General features: G+C 24.4%; 2 protein-coding genes and 1 long non-coding RNA gene across 5 annotated transcripts; 1 reads left to right on the top strand and 2 right to left on the bottom strand.

Annotated features, from left to right (window-relative positions):
• Positions 1–735: 735 nt before the first annotated feature.
• Positions 736–2,257, bottom strand: LOC118073355 (DTW domain-containing protein 1). The gene is made up of 3 exons (XM_035093814.1): positions 1,548–2,257; positions 1,299–1,439; positions 736–1,208 (listed from the first exon to the last, which is right to left on the bottom strand). Exons 1-3 carry the CDS (start codon positions 1,788–1,790, stop codon positions 759–761), a joined length of 834 nt encoding a protein of 277 aa, XP_034949705.1. The 5' UTR covers positions 1,791–2,257; the 3' UTR covers positions 736–758.
• Dh44 (diuretic hormone 44) lies at positions 880–20,557 on the top strand. Of its 2 annotated transcripts, none has more exons than XM_035093816.1 (4): positions 880–1,015; positions 19,060–19,288; positions 19,596–19,973; positions 20,320–20,557. In XM_035093816.1, the coding sequence occupies exons 2-4, from the start codon at positions 19,091–19,093 to the stop codon at positions 20,347–20,349; spliced, it is 606 nt and encodes a 201-aa protein (XP_034949707.1). In that variant the 5' UTR covers positions 880–1,015; positions 19,060–19,090; the 3' UTR covers positions 20,350–20,557. The 2 variants fall into 2 exon arrangements, with proteins under 2 accessions (XP_034949707.1, XP_034949706.1); XM_035093815.1 differs by lacking the exon at positions 880–1,015 and adding an exon at positions 9,223–9,817.
• Positions 13,200–14,954, bottom strand: LOC118073358 (uncharacterized). 2 transcript variants are annotated; one of them, XR_004691102.1, is made up of 4 exons: positions 14,772–14,954; positions 14,572–14,675; positions 14,365–14,433; positions 13,200–13,362 (listed from the first exon to the last, which is right to left on the bottom strand). It is a non-coding gene; the product is annotated as an uncharacterized lncRNA (long non-coding RNA). The 2 variants fall into 2 exon arrangements; XR_004691103.1 differs by lacking the exon at positions 13,200–13,362 and adding an exon at positions 14,167–14,299.
• Positions 20,558–21,033: the final 476 nt, after the last annotated feature.

Below are 21,033 nucleotides of genomic sequence, written 5' to 3' on the forward strand. Positions count from 1 at the left end.
GTAAATTAATATTTATTTGAATCTATTAAATCAACAATTACAAGAATTATTATTATTTAATAAATCTTTAAATTATTTTGAATTTGATGAAACAAATAGTTAATCTATAATGTTAATGTTAGTGAAAAAAGATAGAAAAATATAAAAAATATATTATTTTTGTGTGTTACTCTGAATCAATTAACGTAATAAGTAAATAATTGGCATTACTAAAAATTATAATGCTAAAAGAAAAAAACTAAATTATTTCTATCGTTAACAAATCAAATCTTTATATATGTATACATACGTATGGATGGAATTGTTCTTCATCTTCCTGAGAATTACAGTAAATTTACATCTCAGTTATATATGTTAATGTATATATGTATAGTTTAAGTCTATTTTGTTAGAAAATATTTTTGTTTCAATACATTACACCTCTTAATTAACAATGATATACGTATTTATGTATAATAATAAGGTTTATTGATTTATTTTTGTTTTTCTCTTTAAAAAAAAACAAAGTTTCAATGTATGATTAATTTAACTTTGGCGAGCTAAGTTAACAAAAAATGAAAATAAAAAAATTGATGCGTTTCCTCGCATTTATAGAAAAAAAAAGTATTCAGTGTTGAGATGTTGATACATTATAATTATGAAAACAATAAAATATTAATATATTTGTGTAGTAATGATGATGGAAAATAAATGAAAATAACTTACGAAATCACGAATAGAAATTAAATCATTCTGTTATCAAATGAATTGCATTTTATTTATCTTAAAGGTCTTCTATAAGCTTTGAGTTGATTATGATCATAAAAAGTATGTATTTTGTCATACATATACTTGAATAGATATAGTAGATTATCATATTGGCCACAGTATTCTTTTGGTGAAGTTATATCATAAGAACATTCGTGTAGTTCTATTAAAAATTGATGTATTGCTTCGATAGTCGCTAGATACCATCTAGGACTTTTTTTCTGATGTCTCCAAAATTGTGATATTCTTGATTTTAAAATAACACACGGTAAGGCTTTCAATCTTTCATCGTTATAAATAGCTTTAGTTTGTTGCCATGTACTGTCTATAAAAACTGCCCTGGTTATTGGGATATTTTTATTCCCTAATGTTGTTTTATCTTGATTATTTTCTTTGAATTGATTATATGACACTAGAGATTCGATGGTGGACGCATTTTTTCTAGGAAAAATGAGAACAACCTGAAATATTAATTATTTTCAATGATCAGTTATTTAAAAACTAATTTTTGATGCATGAAATTTGACCGAAAACTAATTAATTTTACTAACTTTATCATCAGCTGCGAATGTTGGAAAATCTGGATAGGTGTAAATTGTCACATCGTTAGGAGCTAAAATTGCTGCATGAATTGCAGTGCTCTTTCCATCGATCTCTTTTCGATGTTTAATAATGTCAATTTTGATTGGTAACTGTAAATAAATAATATTATTATCTTTAATTATAAATTCATGACTAAAATATATAATTAATATTTTTTATTCATACTTTTTTAATTAAAGAAAAAAATTTTTACTTACTTTAACTTGTGGAAAATATTTTTGGTCAATAACAGGTGTATAACAAGTATAACAAAAAAATTTACGAGACTTATAACATTTCCCACATATTGTTCTATCATTAATACTATCAAGAATACTGGCATCGTCAATTTTAAGCCTACAAAATGGATCTTTATCAATAGTTTTTTGTTCAGCTTCTAAAATAGTTAAATTTTCTAATTTTAGAGTAGACAATGTTGATATTTCCCTTGATTTTATCATGGTACATTATCACACTAAATCCCAAAAGATTAATATAAAAGTAAATTAATATTCAACAAATCTGTCCACGTAGATTTATTAATAACACAATTATATGTAGCACATAAAAGTGATTAATTGAATTTCCAAACAATTCTCGAAAATGTATAGAATAATGATTGTAGGTTATGTATTTTATTATTCTACTGTTAAATTGCTTTCATTCATAACATACGATTACGTATGTGTACAAATACATTTATAAATCCATATGATAGGATGTTTGATTACAATAGAAATTATTTATTTGTGTAGAATAATATTGGAGCACACTAATACATTTGTCTCTGCACATGATGAGAAATGACAAGTAGTATAGTAGTAAGGTAGGCGCCTACACACAAGTATTTAATAATGCTGACGTCATTTAAGCGGGAAACTATAGCAAACTAAAATAATTTCATTGACTGAGCTTGAAACCCAGTGAATTTTTCTTACCCTGTCTAATAAACGCCCTTACCTTCAATATTTTATTTTTAAGTACTCATTAGTTTTCATAATTCCTCATCTAACTTCAAACTTGAATGACGATGAACACGAAATACCAAGTGCGATTATTTGGAAAAGTTTTTATATTGTGAAAATAAAGCTAAAATTACAATTAGGTTATACTAAAGTTTTTGAAGTTAAAAACTAATGTTTCTAATAAATAAACAACTTTTAGGTTTTATATGGTTTCTGAGTTTTATCTACATGTAAATATACCTCCATTATCAATGTCACATGAAAGATGAAAAGTTGATCAATAAAAATATTGATTGATTAAAGAGTAAGCAAAATAGCAGCGTAAGATATCTTCTCTGTTATCAACATAAAAAAAGAAGCTGAACTAATTATTATGAATACTTGATTACAAGTGAAAAAAAAAAATTAAAGGTTATATATTAATTAAAGTTCTCATATTTTTACTTATAGTTTTATTTAAAGAAATAAAATATATTCTTAGAAACAAGAGATTCTCCAGTAACGTTGATTAGTTCATTTACAAATTAATGAAGTTTTTTGATTTAATAATACATTTCATCTGGATTAAGATAATATTCTTGAAAGAAGAAAGAGGATTAAATAAAATGATAAAAAGTTTTGAAATCCTTTCAAAATAATCCTTCTCAAAAGTTTTCATGAATTTGATGATTATTTAAATTACTTCGTGTAGTCAAGATGTCCTTTCTACTCTTTCTTAATAAGCTTATGTTTGCTAGAATTCATCAAAAATCATTAACTGATCTTTACGTCACAACTAACTGCACTGAAACAAAAAAAATTTTTTTCAGAGCTTCAATCTATTAAAGCAACAGAGTAATTTTTTTCATGTGATCTTTAATGATAGCAATTTGATTTTAGTTTCTAAATGAAATTTATGTGAATGTCAGAATGATAAACTGGGAAGCACTTTATCATCACTCATGTATCAGTAAACTACTCAAGAGTATACCTGTATGATGTTCAATGTGAACTCTCTATTTAAATTGATTCAAGTATAACATAAATGCAATAAGTGCTAATAGTGTGGTCAAGCTACATCACTTTTGCACTTAATGAATATTATTATTTTACACTTTGATCAAAATGTTACATCAATATTAGTTACATATTTCTTCTTTTTTTTACATTTTTTAATATTAAATGTTTAAAAAATTCTCCTCCTAATTATGATCAACATATTGGAAATTTATTATTTTATTGTCTGAGTTATCACTGTTATCAACAAAGTTATCCTTGATGAAGAATTGTTGCATAGAATCATAATGTCTTGCTCATTATTTTGAATCAGTAGCTCAGTTTTTGATGGATTATTTAAACATTTCATCATCACGAACTTTTTCAATTTGCTTTACATAATTATATTTTGAATAATTAAAAAAAAAATGAATTACAACCAGTTTGAAATGGTTTGGAGATTTAATCAGAACATAAATATATACATCAGAGTACCCGCATATTTTCATTTGAGATAATCATAATTATTTTCTGATGCATGGTTTCATCAGATTACTGGCTTGTCGACTTGTTGCTAATAGTAAGTACCTAATAATATGATAATATGAAATAATTCATTATAAAATCATATACCAAAATATTATTATCCACTTTGTTTGTCAGCAGTTTTGGATGTACAGCTGAAGGCACAATCATATGGTATCATTTAATCTAATTATGAAGCAAGGAAACCATGATGTTTGGGTCATTTTATGATAGATTTAATATAGATATTAAATTATAAACAATTATGATTATAACAATATTAATATTGACCTGAATAAGTAAAGTTTATAATTTATTATTTTTAGCTACTATAAAAATTCATTTCTGCAAAAATCTGGTTGGGAAAAAGCTATTTTTTATTATACTCACATACGAAGATTAGACAAATTTGATCATTTATTATGGAATAAGAACTTCCAAATTTAAATAAATAAGAAAGCCTGATTAAGCTCGATTTGTACTACTTGCAAGTGAGATCTGTTATTGTTTTTAATTTTATGATGGTTTATTTCTATAATGACAATATAAGGGTATTTACAATTGATTCTGAGGTAATAATCCACATCGAAATGAACAGACAAATGGTTGAGTAATAATTTCTTTATCATAAGGTTGCTGAAACCTATGATTGACCAACTATTGGTTGATTATTAAATTCTTGGTCAATTTCAAGTTTTCGAAAGTTTATGATCACCTTACTACAGACTACTTAGTATTGAATAATTAGTTTACGACAAATTTTTAAATATTTAGTATTTATTAACATCTAGACTATTGTTAGAATATTTTTGGAAACTCTAAAATAGCTCTAGAAGTGAAGCTACTATTTCAATTTCAATGCTAAAAAATTTCCCAATCATTATACCAGATAAAAAATGGTGCTAAGAGATAATTAAAGCTGAGAAAAGTTCATGCGAAGTATTTTTTGTTGGAAGAAACATGGCAGTTGTTGGGTTTGGATCCAACGTTTCTAGAATCTTGGGTGCTAAATGTTCTCTTGTAGAGTAATTAAGGTAAACTTTTACTTTTAGGTCATCATCTATTTAAGTTCAAAATATAAGTTGATTTATTTAACAATATCACATTTTATTTCGTCTTCATAAGCAAGTGAATCTCATAAAATAACTTGCAAATAATGTGACAAGCTCATACAATACATTTTCTAGTTTTAAGTTAACTTTTCTACTTACATAGAAATACACAGGTTATTTTTATTCCTTAGTCATTGTCCTGTGATTCCCATAATGAAAAATTGTCACTGAGAAACACCAGTGTGATCATTTACCCGGAACTGTGAATTCGAAAAAATACCAAATAGACCAGATTATCTATTCTCTAAGGTCATCTCTTTATATTAAAGTGACAAGTTGCATTGATAAAAATCTTTCTCTGTTGTATATTACAGTTAATATTGTATAAAATTTATTCAAAATATCTACACTGAAAAACAAATTTCTTCATGTTGTAACAATGTTGTCTTTATTTGACAATTTACATGCAAATAATCCTTGTTGAAAAAGTCCTTTATAATAATATTTAGACCTGCATATGTATTTTGATGTCACATCTTTCTCTCTGAAGGAATAAACTTGTTTGTTGTTATAATTTCATTCTATCTATTCATCACAATTGTTGTATTTTTTTAATAACAAAAGTTATATTCATGAACTTTATTTAAATTATAAACCATTATTAACTTTGATAAAAATATTTTAACTTTTCCAATAGTAATTTATTTTTAAACAAAATTTTTTACTAGATAAATAAAATATTTTATTAAATAATTAAATAGTTCATTATTTAATAAAAACTATTGTGTGTTAAGTTAAATAGAAAATTTTTTTTTACAACTATTTATAATTTTATTAAATCAATAAAATGTTTTATGCAATAACAATAAAATTCATTGTAATGATTCAATAAAATATTTCATTCATCAAATGAAAATTTTTTTCTCAATGTAGTTAACTTTATTATGAATAGTTCATAACAATTATTTATTGTTTAGTTAAAAACATAGATTGTAATAAATACTAAATTATGGGAAAAATATTATTTAAACTATTTTTTTAATGAAGAATAAAAATAGAATACTGACGTTATCAGGAATCATAAATTATCCAGTGCAATTCACAAATCTACTCAAGCACACTTATCCTCCTAGCTACACTACTCGATTGATATATTGTCTGATGTTGTACATGCCTAATCAAAGGATTCATCCAAAGGTGATAAGATTATACGTTTTAGCTAGAATTATTATAAGATCAGTGTCAAATAGTAATCATAAAAATATCGATAGAGATTTATGGAGCATTAACAAATTGTAAATTTATTTAAAATTATATTCTGAATTTAAAAATGAAACTACATCCCTTAGAATTAAAATAATTTCCTAACATTACTCAGGACCTTTTCTAATAGATAGAAAAATTTTTAAACATCAAGATTAGGATAAATATTTTTCTGATAAAATTTTACCAAAAATATCATTTTATTAATCGAATTTTTATTCAAATATGAATGGAGTTTAAAAAAAGAATGTTTTATGTTATTTTTATAATGAATTTTCATAACTATTATTATAATTTCATCATTGTGACACAGTCATCATTTCGATTGAGTGAGTTTAAGTCACTGACCTTGAAAGACCTAACCAGCATCATCTTCCTACGCTTACAGCTTTGAATAAGTAGTAAACCGTAGCTGTGATCAGACTAAAAAATTTATTATTACTTTTCTCTGTGTAATTAATAATTTTTTTTTATATTAATAATAAAAATTGATATATTATTTTGTTATAAAGTAAAATGTATTGATTATTTTTTAGATTCAATTTGTTTTGGAGTATTTGAATTGAAAAAGGAAAAATAAGAAAAATGGTATTGATAAAAAAAATAAAAGTATGATATCAATATTTAGGTTTAATAAAATCCCCAAATCTATAAATATTATCAAAAGGATTTGCTTCTCGATAATCCTCGTCTTAATTTACCAATTGTGTATTCATATCATGCTTGAATATTTTTTTGGATCGATAACTAGACCATCAACTCAATGAATGCAAAAAGTTCGATATCCACTAGTTTATTCGTAAAACTTTTTTTCTTTACATCACATAGAAAATCAACAACAATATATCCTTGAATCTGAAAGTTAAGAAATAAAGTAAAGTAAATAAAGTTAACATTATTTGTAATATTTTTATATATATTTATAAATAAAATTAACCAGTAAATAATTTATACTTTGTTATAATTTAAACTAAATTATTTTTAATGAATTAAAAAATATATCGACAAATAAATAACAGTTTAATTTTTTTTAATGAAGACATAAATTTATTAAACAAACTTTTTTGAGTTTATTTTACACAACTTCATCAACTGTATAAATAGGATTTATTTTTTTTTTTTTTTAATATTTACTTCTATTCTTCTTGTCTAGGAGTACCTTTTCTCTAGTCCTAAACTTACAAACTTTTTTCTTGTAATCCAAAACTCAATAATTACGTCCTTCAATACTGAGCCTATGTAAACTTTTGAGCTGGTAAAAATAATAGTTTTAACTGAAGATAAAGTAAAAATATTGTAAAAACTAGAAAATAATTTTTTTACAGCATCAATAATTTTTATTTATTACTAATAAAGCTTACGACTACTTGACACACATTTTCCTCGTTATATTTTATTGATAAATTTAATCAGAAATTAATTTTATTGACTATTAACATGACGTCATATTTAATTAATCATTTAAAACAATCAATATTGATTGGTTAAAAATTTTTTTAAATCACAAATACTGGATCTTATTTTATTCATTAAAAATCACTGAAGTGTAAAAAGAGGTTCTTAAAAAATTAAAAAAATTTTAAAATGAAATTAAAATATTAATAAAGATGAATACTTTCTTTGAAGTGTAGTAATGGATATACTTTTCATGAGAATGAAATTTATTTTATCATGAATATTTTAAAAATTAATGACAAAGAACAGGGTCCATTTTGTTTCGTTCACTCTTCGTTAAATGGTAATTACGTCAAATATAAGAAGTACAGTGGAATAAAAAAAATTTTTATACTCCAAAAAAATAATTGTCTTGCAATCGATTTATATTAATATAATTCAACTCTTTTATTCATTTGAATCAAAAAATTATGATTTGTTTATAAATGTCTGCATTAATAAAAAATAAATGACAATATTTGTATTTGGATGTCGTATTATTTGCTGTAATATAAATAAATATATAAAAAAGGGGAAAATATAAAAATACATTTGAATGGAAAGAAAGTTGTTAATAATAATTTTTTAGTAAGGTAAACAAAAATTTGGATTTTCAACAAGGGATAATTTGGTGCAAAAGTATTCTTATTTATAATTTGTAATTAATTAATGAATAAAAGAACTAATTATCATTAATTTATTATTAAAAAATATTTTATTGGTATTAGTAATTTTTTTTCTTAGTGAAATAATAATATTCTAATAAAATGGAACTAGAAAAAGTATCCATCCATTCATTTTATTGCAAACCCCTGATTTTCACAGTGTGTTAAAATAATGTAATAAACTATATTTAATATTAAATTTTAATTAAAAAAGTAATAGAATTTAATACATCTTAAAAAGTGTTTGAAGTGATTACAAAATGTAATAATTTTTACAGGGAATTATTCTAATTTATAAATATATACATTAATTTGCAGTGATTCATTTTATTATAATAATACTCAAACTTTATTTATTGTTAATAAAACTTTACATTCATTTGTACTATTCACTTTTCTGTTCAATTCCACGTTTTAAGCACTTTTAAGGTATAACTTGTTCGAAAACAACTAGGCAACATATATTTTTCAAAACTAAGACAATCCTTTCTGAACAAATGATAATTATTTTTCCAACAATTTTTCATTTTTTAACAATGAATTTAAATAAATATTTGTTATTTTTATAATAATTTTTACTCAGTTTTTTAAAAAAATGCAATAAAAAATAATTTCCTTCAACATTAATTTCAAAAAAATCAAATTTATCAAAACATACATTTATTTTTTTATCGAAAAACTCATTTTTAAATAATTGTTATAAATGAAATAATGATAATTAGAATCAAATTAAAAGAAAAAAAGAAAATATTATAAAAGATTTTTCATACGAATTCAAGATAAAAAGATGAAGAAATAAAAGCAACAGGTGATCAGAAAGTAAGCAATAGCTCGGAATAATAACAGTAGATAATATGTAATAAATATATAATATATGTATAAAAAAGCGCAGAAAATAGAGGATTATTTGTAGATGACTAGTGTATGCGCACAAAGGTGTAAAAGCGCGCGAGCTTCGGGATGAATCGGTGGTCGTAGTAGTGATCCCGGTCCAGAAAAGCTTCATAGACTCGGTGTAGCAGGTAGGCAGGAGGACTAGCAGAGTAGAGCGCGGTATAGACGCCTATAAAAGCTCACTGGCATTCGGGTGCTAACGTCACACGCTGGTGGTACATTCTGCTGAAAACAAGGTCCACTTGGCGGTGAAATAATCACTAAATCATTACATTCATTGATATCAGTGTTTTTCATTTATTTTCTTCTTAACGTGTCTATGACAGTTATTTGAAAATAAGTACGACAGACTAAAATTAAACGTCTGGAAATCGGTATCCAAAAGAATCTTAGTACCGGTAGTTTTTTTTTTTGAAATATATATTCAAAAGTCTAGAGTAATTAATTGAAGGGTGGTATTATTTTGGCAATATTGTGTTAAGTAAATCAAAGTATCCTTGATCATCAGAAAGATAGTCTGGTGATATAAAAAAAAAAAAAAGAATCTTGGGTTGTATTTTGACTTACTTGGGTGAAAGAAGTCGGAAGGAAAATTTAAAAACGTGACAAAATCTCTCCTGTCTGATTCCTTCTCATTTTCCTTCAGTGATTATTTTTCTTCTGGGTCAACAGCTGCAATAGTTGGAGTTTTGTAATTCACAAGTCAACTTATTCCGTGAGTTTTATTATATTTATTACTTACTATCACCATCATTACCTCTTTTTTCTTCGTATTTTTATATAGATATATATTTGAATTAGAATTACTTCAGGTTCTTCTTATTATCAAACTTCCTCAATTTTCAGGAAGATTTTTTTTTTTTTTTGCATTTCATACTATTTTTATCTTTTTAATTTTTATGTACTAAATGTTTGTAAAATACAATTTATTTTAATTATAAACAAGTTTAATTGCAATAATAAATAGAAGGACTAATCCTAGACCAATGGAAAATTAAACTTTTTTTTTAATAAATAAATTAGTTTTAAATAAAATTATTCTGTATTTAATATTTTAATAACATGCCAGCGAAATTAAATAAAAAAATACTGCTCATTATTTTAAAATTATTTTATTATTATATCAATATTTAATTTTTTTTCTATATTTAATAATAATTTAAAATAAATAAATAATCATTTTAATAATAAAAATAATTATTTAATTCCTTTTAAAAAAAAATTTTAATTTTTATATTTTATTACCGATTTTTCTCTTTTTTTTTTTATTTATTTAAAATATTTATAATAAATATTGTATATTATTTGTTAATAAATTGAAATATTTTAAACTATTTCAAACTATTGTTAATAGATAAAATTAATTTTATCTCACTGAATTTAAAACAAAAAAAAAAATGATTTAGTTGAAATTATTCAACAAAAAAGAAATCAGATTAACACACATTTGTTATTCAGAATGCATAAATATTATTGATACAATAACGATAGAAAGATTAATTAAAAATATTGAAAACTCTCGGTGGAATAGCGAATTTGTTGGAGATTCGATTATCTAAATGTACGGACCGATAGTTATAGAAAATCATAACGCATTTATCTGCACGCGATAATTTGAGCTCTGGGCATCCTCATAACTAATTTGTGGATCGTGCACGCAACTGCCATATGTTTTTATGAAATTTTGATGACCCACATTTTTTTTTGTCATAAAATCATTTTTACCTAAAATATTGTTATATTATTTTCTCAAATGTGAAAATAAAGTATATATTGTCATAAAAACTATGTAGCAAGTTATAACGTGCAACTAGAAGATTGACCATTCCCTAGGGGTAATGAAAAATCAGTTTATATTCAATATATATATATATATAGATGTCGATCTAGATTCAGATAACATACTAAGAAAAATGATGATCCATATTTATCGAAATTACACTTGTTATAGTGTGCTCTATTTTTCTCATCACACATTCCACTGTCTCAATCTTTCGGTCTTTTTCATCATCTTGATTCCTCATTTCTCATGACTTGCAATGTGGAAAAATATTTATTGCAATTCCTATATTTCATATCAATTTTTTCTGCTCAAGCATTTATATTATCTCAGGTGGTAGAATATTTTTTTTTTTCTTTTATAGAATTGCCAGAGATGTATAAGAATGTAATCGAGTACTCTTTTTTCTTTTTATCAAAAGAAGGTGAAAACAAAAAGAAAACCGTACAAAGAAAGCCAAGTATCCATAGTATTAAGCAGGAAGTAAGTGAATATCATAATGTCGGATGTCGAAAGTGAGAATATAAGTGACGCATCATTATCTGATAGGAAAAAAAAAAAAAAAAATAAGAATAAGAAAGTTGACTTCCTATAATAATATTTAACTGCTTATGGAAATGACCTTTTTAGCAAAAATATACAATTCCCTCTCAGTTAATTATTTATTCATATTTTTTTTAAATTGAAATTTTTTTTAAACCAGTAGAATACTCCGACTATGATCAGACCGGCCCACATTCAGTGTTTTTACTAAAACAACTTGAGATTTATTATCATTTATTACACTAATTATTATCATGCTTTGATCTAAATTCTACTAAAATCATATCAAATCAAACATAACATTTTTTTTATTGTTTAAAATTATTTATTATTATAAATAATGCACATATTGATCATGAGAAATATTTTGAAAAAATAATAATAAGTGAATTAATGAGTAAATATTATTAATATTTTATGCATATGATGTTATTAAATAGTTACATTTCTGATGTCTAGGACCTGAAGATGGTGATAATCAGCATCAAAGCACAACCCTTAAATTTATATTTTATCAAATCACAGTAAATTGGAATAGTTTCATTTCATATCACTTTATAAATAAATTTTTCTCTCTAATTCAGTGCAAGTAAAAGATTTTACTCTTCATTTTTTGTTGACGTCATATGAATCATTGCTATGTTAAATAAATCATCATTCCCTTTGATAATAGCATGATGATAATGAAGATGATCAATGTCAAGTACAGTCGAAGTTAGACTATAATGAATTTACGATCATGAGGATGCTGCACTTGTCATTACTCGATTAAGAGTCTCATTCCTATTTTCTAGAAGTCTCTATCTATTTTTATCACTTTTTATATTTATTATTACTTAATTAATTTTACTTAAATTTTTTCTTTCTCTATTTTATTCAATGGCAAAGTTGTCCAACATAATAAATTAATTTAAAATTTTAAACTACTCTTAAAATATTTATAGTTACATGATGACACTATGTAAGGTATCAAATTTACCTACGGTATAAATTTCAAACACAATTAATAACTGATTAATTAATATATCAATAATTAAACTTCTCTTTTTTTATTCATAAGATGACTGGGCGATATTTAAAAAAAAAAGAAAATTTCTTCTATAAAAAGATATTATTTAATTTATATGTACCCTTTGATCTAATAATATAAGTGTACATTAATAAATAAATATATAACTAAGATGTATATTAAACTGAATCAGAACGCTCGTTATTACATCATGGAATCGTAACATATGTAGAAGCATTCATTGCATCCGGCACGAACAAACTCATTTAAACTTATTAGAATCAGTACTCGATGTCTTTTAACATTGTTTTAATATTATGACAAGGCCGTGATACTCAACTTTTAACCACATTGCTTGAATTTTAATTCGATATTAAAATAATTAATGCATCAGTAACCACTACACTTACCTTTCCTTAGCTATTTATGTTACAACTAATAATATTTGAGGAATAAGTGATCATTAATTTTTCATTATAGATAAAAAGAAACTTCATTTTTCCTTTTCATATTTCTATAAAAAATTAATTACTTTAATTAAAATGAGCTATTTATTTTTTATATTACATTTTAAAATTTTTTATTGTAATTAAATGTACTCAACAATGAAGTAACAAGTACTTTAATTTTATTAGTACCTTAAAAAAGGTAAATAACATTCTGAAAATAATGAATAAACAGATTGTATAAATATATCCTGTTTTTTCGTCCCATAATCTAATTAAATCTAAAAAAATCTTCCTTAATTACCTTGATTTTGCCCTGCTTTTTTGAAGCAAGTGACAACTTCATCATATTTTCTGCTAATTCCAAAGGGATTTGGCATTGATCACTGAAGTCATTTATATTTGCTCCATGTTTTATTGGTAATCTCATAAATCTTTAAAGATTATTTAGATTTTGAGATCATAAAACATCCAATGGTGCACTGAAAGCAAAATGACTGAGTACTTGGCTATTCATTAACAATGATTTCTTAAATATAATAATTTTATTTTATTGTAAATTATATTCGTTGATAGATATTAAGAGAGTAATAAAAAATAGACCTGATAACAAATGAGTATTGTATGCTATAACTTTTGACAATCATAGATGTTAACAACAACGTTGATAGTTCATTAAATTATTCAAATCTTAATCTGATCAAGCATTCGAAGCTTCTTTGAAATATCCAACTTTTAAATAGTTTAGTCTATTGTTAAACTTAAATTTAATTTCTTCTGGAGTCCACTCCAAGTTTATAGTTATAGATATATATTGATCATTAGAATAATTTTTTTATTTTTAAACTATCTAACTTTTATCAGAATTAAAAATTTTCAAAATAAAGTTTGATGTACAAAACACAAATAATATTCTTTCCAAGTGACATTTGTTGCTTGACATTTATAACAAAATATTTATTTCTACTAAAAATATTTCTATTTTATAAAGCTACAAAGTGCAACAAATTTGTTTTATTTAAATGATTTATTTTTGTAGTCATTTTATATGCACATAAATATTACCATTTAGTGCAAATATTCATTTTTTTTTTTCATTTTTGAAGTAAAGATAAATTAAAATAAAGGTTTCTACTGAATAAATTTTTTTTTAGTCAATTAAATTTGTTTTTGAAACTTTAATAAATATATTGGCTACCAGTTGACACTAAATTCTAGATACGTTCAATAAAATATCAAAACAATAATTTCTCATTTCTCAGATACTCAAAATTTACCCAGAAATATTTGCAATATATTCTTTCTCTAATATGTTCTATGATTGTCTCCAGAGTATTTCGACTGTAAATATGACCTTCTTGAGTTTGTACAGTGCGGCGTAATGTCAATACCAGGTACTTGCCATGAAGAAATTGAACGCTTCAAGTATGTTAGGTATTAATAATAGAAAAAAAGAGAGGCAAGCAGATGCATTTTACACAAACCTTTTTTATTTTCAATTTCAAAGATCCAAGCCATGAAGTAAACACTTCAATATGAGGTTCTAAGGGCGTCTGAAAATTTAAAACAAAATCATAACGTACATAAGAGCCTATATAAAACGCCCACATTTTAATATTCCCCACACTATGTTGAAATATTTTTATAAAAGAAAACTTTATTATATAAACAAGTTTTAGGAATTAATTTACCCCTCAAAGTCATAAAAAAATTGCAGGATTTGTTTAGCCCTCGATTATACCTCACTTTCCCTTGTTGTGCATCAAATATCCTAGGGATGATTGAGACTAGATACCTAAATATAAAATCACCATTAAAGATAATAAAAAAATTTTTCATGTTTTTGATTATTCATAAAAAAATATATTAAAAAATTTAATTAAAATCACACCTGATGTTTACCCACCTATTTTTAATGGCTATCTTCAGACTATAAAAAAAAACTCAGCTCCCCTATGGAAACATCTTATATAGTAAAAATGAAAATAAAATTCCGAATATTTTTGACGCCTATTTTTAATGTCGAATAAAATTTTTATTCTCGATCTAATCACGTAAATATGGATTATTTATAACTGTTTACTATGAAATAATAGTAGTAGTGATTATGATAGTTCACTGCAAAAGATTGGAAAAGATCATTTTCTTACACTTTGAAATACTAAAAGCTACCGTTTGACTATAAACGATCTTTAGTGCTGATATCTGCATTATTGACATAAAAGGACAATAAACTTGAATCTACTTTTCTAGATGGCCAAGCGATATAAACTAACCTTATTCTGTGTTTCATTAAGTATAAAAGGAAGCAAGAAAAAAGAAGTTGAATAAATTAAATGTCATATTCTAGCGAGTTAAATTATAGGAAAATGTCGTTTTTTTTTTTTATGTTATTCATTCAATTTGTCAGATATTAGTCTAAAAATAATCTTGTTATATTCGTGACAGATAACTTATTCATTCACATGTAGATTTATTACGGAATGTAAAATAAGTTGATCGTGCATTGGTACGGAAGACCGATTGATGAAGACAGAAAAAAATTCTACTTGACATTTTAATTTCACAGCAAGCAATTCCTAGTGTATACACGTCGAGTGTGAATACAAATTTATTTTTCTATTTTTTTCATTCACAAAAGAATCACACGCATCTCACTTGAGTATCTACCCGACTGTGAAAATAATTTCAATGTTTACAGGAATTATTTTTCTGTTTTTTTTTTTCTCATTAATTTCATGTTAAACTCGTTAAGAATACATTTTCATGTACAGATATATATATACATATATATATTTTATTCCTTATTTTCTCTCTCGATCAGCTGAACATTTAATTCATTCCTTTATTAGAAAATTTTCAAGCATTACTTGTGAAAAATGTTTTATCATTTCCATATTGGAATTTTTTTAAGAACTCATTGAATAGGAATATTTTTAATAAGTACCGAAATTCATCTATTTTTTAAAATTTATAATAAACAAAATTAATTAGTCGTTAAAAAAAAAAATAAAAGAAATATTGGAAAATTCAATTATTATCCAATATGAATTTATTTGAAAAATAAAAAAATTGAAATATCGTTAACTACACTTTAAAAGTAAATTCTGAACTTTATTATTAATGTATGAAGTTCTAATTTTATATTTTGTAACTATAAACATGTTGAAAAATTGACTAGATATTAGAGGCAACTTTCAATTTCTCACAATTAGTTTGATATAAAACAAAGATGATGTTTTTATGTTCATCATCCAACAATTGAAATGGGTTAATTAAAAACATGACAGATTTAGATATATCCCATTTTTTGTATCTATTCTTTCATAGCATGAGTTAAAATATAATAAATTACGCAATTTATTTTTCTTTTTTATTTATTATTATATTTCATTTATTGATTGACTGACATATACACAACTTATCATTGTCTATAACTATTTATTGTTTATTTCAATCCTAGGATTTTAGATAATTCATAACATTCTTATCAACTAAACCATCTACCTTTATAGCAAACACTATTTTTTATCATATCAAATATTTAAAAAGTCTAATAATAAATAAGAATTTCAATATTTAAATAAAACTTAACTTGATTTATTCTAGTAATGGACAAGCTATAGATCATTTTCGTAATTAAAGAAATTAAGAAGTGTTCAGTTGAAAGCTTCTTCATTGTCTTTTAGCTCTTATTACATCAAGAATGTCATTGAATCAGAATAAAATCAAAAGAAATTGAAACCTAAAAAATCTTTTCTCTTTTTGTTATTAAAACTTATCGAATCTTCTTCAAGTTGTACTTGAAAAAATATATTTTTTAATTATTTTTCTTTCATACGTAGGTGTTATATCTTTCACGTGAAGTATCCCACACTCTAATAACACTTTTTCTAACAAAATACATATCGATAATGAGCTGTAATTATTATCATTCTTCTTAATGATTATCTACTTCACCAGTTAAAGAATTATAGTAATACCATTAATGATAAAAAACTTTTGTCACGCAGGATAATTAGTTATATTACATGAAGATTACTAATAATCATTAAAAATATTGACATAAACATTAGAATTTTCATCAATGTAAGGAAAGGTTAGTTGGTATATGTATACTTAAATAATTTTAAATTTGAAACAACCTCATTTAACCTGGTTCAATCCATTACACCAGTCTTCAAAGTTGTATACTTAGGTCTAGGATTTTATAGCTGTATGCAATAGTAAAACTAACTTGACGTTGTAACAGACGTGCTGAGAAAGCAAAGTAATATCATTAAAATTTACATATTGATGCATTATATACATATATTTTTAGCTATTAAATAAATTTTAATTTGCATATAAAACCAAAATATCTATGTACCTTAAAATCAAAGATCATCATATGATATTGAGTACCAGTTTAAAAAAAAAAAGAATAAATCATAGTGATTGGTCATAGTCAGTATATCAAACAAGTGACCTTTATTGCCTTTTTGTGGCTCGTTTGGAACGTTGCGATAAGGATAATTGCATTTTCAGGATGAAGGAGAATATATGATGCATCTGATGCTTCAGGTAATGATCATCTATTAAAACTTGAAATTATTTAACTTTTTAAAATTAATGAAAAACAACACAGGCTGATGGATCTTTTTATTCTACTCACACTTGTAATATTGCCAAGAATTTTGCAAATATTCTGATAGTGTTAAGTTGTCTCAGCTTAAAAAGATAAATTGAGTGAATCAGGAAGTTGGAAATTTTTGGTACTTTATTCTGAATGTTTCGTTTATTGGAGGATTTGAATACTTAAAAAGGCTGAATGAATAAAGTGGAAGAATAAAACTTCGTATTTTTACTTGGAACAATTTTAAACAGAAAAATACTGATGAATGATTTTTTTATTTCCAATAGTCGAAGTGTTTTTCTTGATTAGTTAAACATGATTTAATTCTTTTCAACTATTGAAGAACAGTGGTAAATAATTTATTAGTTTTAAATGAATCTTTCTTTAATATTTAATGATAAAAATACCTGAAGATTACTATTTACCTGAGTTTTTCAACAAAAAATAATCAACATATTTATCAAGACACGAAATACAACCTTGATTGAAAGTTAGATAATTTAACATTTCTTCTTTGTTTTGGATCTTTTTGTTTGCTACATGGGGCGTGTAGAGATAGATTCTTTTATCAAAGGTTCAGCTCCTAATTGGCGACGAATCATTAGAGTTCAGGGTCTATTCAACAATTATACGTTATTTCACATGGTAACATTTTTTTCTTGAACTTTTTTCCATGGAGACTTATTTAATTGAATAAACCCAACGAAATAATTATACTCTAGGTCTAAAATAGCAATAACAAAATATCTACAAATATCTTTTTGCTATTTTTATGTACATATTAATATAGAGAAAAAAAAATTACAAATATGTTAATGGTAAATAGGAGAAATTAAGCAAGAAATATACAAAGGAATAAAGGGGAAAAGTAAGTGAAAATGGTCGTTATGGTATGAGGTTTGTGGTAATTGAAAAGCGTGGCTGGGTTCTATAATCCCGTCGCGAATTACCAAGACAAATTAAACCATCGTGTTAATAAACCTGATGCTGCAACACACAAATATCACTGCGGTGAAGCTCAATTGAATTGAACACAGTAATATCTGTGCATGTATAGATGTAAATTTACAATACTGCACTTGAATGAAAATATTAATTGCAGCATAATATAGTCTTGAAAGTACTTAAGTGTTTTCCTAGAGACTCTAATTAAACTTAACATGGTAGAAAATTAAATTTTTATGTTGGAAAAAAATAGCTATTATTATTTAATTAATTATTTAACATATGTCTATCAACACACCTACTTCTTATTTAGAAAATTGCCTGGGAAGAATTTTACATGTAAATTTAGATACTTTCTGTTTAACTTACTAAATATATATATATAGAATAATTATTGTTTTTCATCAATTAACTTCTATATTTGATACGAATTATTTGGAGTCTAGGAAAAAATGTCTTATGAATTTTGACAAAATAATTTTATTGAAGAAAATATTGTTAATATTTAAATGAAAAGTAAATTTCTGATAAACTGATGTGAGAAAAATGACAATATTTATTTTTAATTATAAAGAAATCAATAAAAATATTATTAAGAAAATTTATTGACTTGTTTCAGGTCATACAGCTTGAGATAATTGACTAAAACGATGTTTTTCGTTAGTTTATTGGTACTAACAATATTTATAAGTTCTTCGAAATCAACACCTCTATCTTATATGACATATCAACGAAGGAATGACATCGCTGATTTGAATGGGGAAATGTATAATACATATGTACCTTATGTTGTTGATGATAGAAGATCAGCATCAGCTAATGAAGTTTACTGGCCACAATCATCAGAGGTAAAACATTTTGCTGTTTATTTTTGAATTTTATCTCTACTTTTATCTTGTAATTTAATAATACTAAAATAAAAAATAAAAAAAAACATTATCTCGTATAAAGAATTTTAAATTTAAAACTATTCAAATATTTTGATCTGGGTCGTTTTTATGGAAGAAGTTATTTTTCCATTTACTCCTACATTTATTTGTTTTCAAACTTTTTTATTTTTTATAAGGCTTTTTGAAAGATCAGAAAAATTTTAAAACAAATCAAACACAAATAGTACTTGAAAAAGAAATATATTATTCTCTTGATGAATTTCAGGATGATACTTTGAAAATCAACAATTCTATCAATGGCGTAGATCGAGTGAAAAAACTCCACTCACTGTCAGTATCTAATTCTCTGGATGTATTGAGGGAACGTGTTCTTCTGGAATTGGCGCGCCAAAAAGCTCTTCAGGATCAACAGCAAATTAATGCTAATCGCCGTTTCCTGAATAATATTGGGAAACGTTCCAATGTGCACCCAAAATTAAATCTAATGCTTGACACAAAAAAAAATCGTATTTTAGATTACACTTTGACGGATAATCTAGAGCAGAATAATTTCCCCATTAAAAATTTATTGAAACGAAACTCATACTGGGTAAATAAAAATGAACTTGGAGATCAATATGATGAAGGTGATGATTTACAAGAGGTATTAATATTTTAATCTTTTTTTTAAATAATTGATGATGAAGTAAATGTACATTTTTTTAGTTTCTTTTAATAACATTTATTAAAATGATATAATAATGTCTAGATTTTAAATGGTTGCATTATTCGTTGATATTATGTTACTAAATGTAAAGAAAAAATGTTTAAAAAATATAATTAGAATCTTTTCTAATGTCTACAAAAAATTCGAGTCCTCAGGACTCATTAGTGCATCATATTAAAAAATTTTCTAGAATATAATTGCACTTTTATCTACCTGAATGTACATTTACATTATCAACTATAATTATAATCATTTAGATACTTATGTTCATATTCTGTTCTAGGCAGAAATGAGGCGAATTAATTTATTGTAACGGGAAGAATGCCATTGGATACCGAGTACAATTTTGTCTTTTTCTCTGTAATTATATTTATAATTCATTCAACGTATTGGATTTGTCATGCACATATTTTAATAATTAATTAAGCCATTTGGAAAAAGAAATTTTTTTTTTTTTGGTAATAATTGCTATTCAAGAAAATTTTTAGTGATCTCATATTCTTATCTATTATCTATTAATAAACGAAACCAGTATTATATATCATATGTAATTGTTTCTCAAGACTGTAAAAGTCTTTTGTGTAAATTTTTGTTTTTATATTTCATATACAAATACAAATTAATGATAGAAAAAAATATATAAGAGTTTAGTGCTTCAACAAAAAAAAATTGTATATCGATGTTAGAAAAGTTTAGTATTACCTCTATAACTATTACAACAATTAATTTTTTGTTTTTAGTAAAATAACAAAAAATAAATCTATATATTGTATTTAAATAATAACTAATATTTACACAACCTTTCAAATAATATCCAAAAATATTTTACAATTGTTTAATTAGAGATAATAATATTGTTCTGATTTAATGTGCACAAGTATCGATATATATTTAATTTTTTTTAGCGATTTTACAAACAGCACATCAACTAAAGGATAGGAAAAAAAATTTGTTTATGAGATACTACTCATTATAAAAGATTTATTTATCAGCATTC

This window comes from Chelonus insularis, unplaced genomic scaffold (assembly GCF_013357705.1).
Source record: "Chelonus insularis isolate UGA/USDA-ARS -01 unplaced genomic scaffold, ASM1335770v1 scaffold_277_pilon, whole genome shotgun sequence".
Classification (NCBI taxonomy): domain Eukaryota; kingdom Metazoa; phylum Arthropoda; class Insecta; order Hymenoptera; family Braconidae; genus Chelonus; species Chelonus insularis.

What these genes read in the sequence shown, in the direction of transcription:
- LOC118073355 (XM_035093814.1), bottom strand. Translation starts at nt 1,790, where the DNA reads ATGATAAAATCAAGGGAAATATCAACATTGTCTACTCTAAAATTAGAA. An exon ending in AATATTTTCCACAAGTTAAA is followed by an intron (nt 1,440 to 1,547) that starts GTAAGTAAAAAT and finishes ATTTATTTACAG; the next exon opens with TTACCAATCAAAATTGACAT. An exon ending in CATTCGCAGCTGATGATAAA is followed by an intron (nt 1,209 to 1,298) that starts GTTAGTAAAATT and finishes TTAATATTTCAG; the next exon opens with GTTGTTCTCATTTTTCCTAG.
- Dh44 (XM_035093816.1), top strand. Translation starts at nt 19,091, where the DNA reads ATGTTTTTCGTTAGTTTATTGGTACTAACAATATTTATAAGTTCTTCG. An exon ending in ACTGGCCACAATCATCAGAG is followed by an intron (nt 19,289 to 19,595) that starts GTAAAACATTTT and finishes GATGAATTTCAG; the next exon opens with GATGATACTTTGAAAATCAA. An exon ending in AAGGTGATGATTTACAAGAG is followed by an intron (nt 19,974 to 20,319) that starts GTATTAATATTT and finishes ATTCTGTTCTAG; the next exon opens with GCAGAAATGAGGCGAATTAA.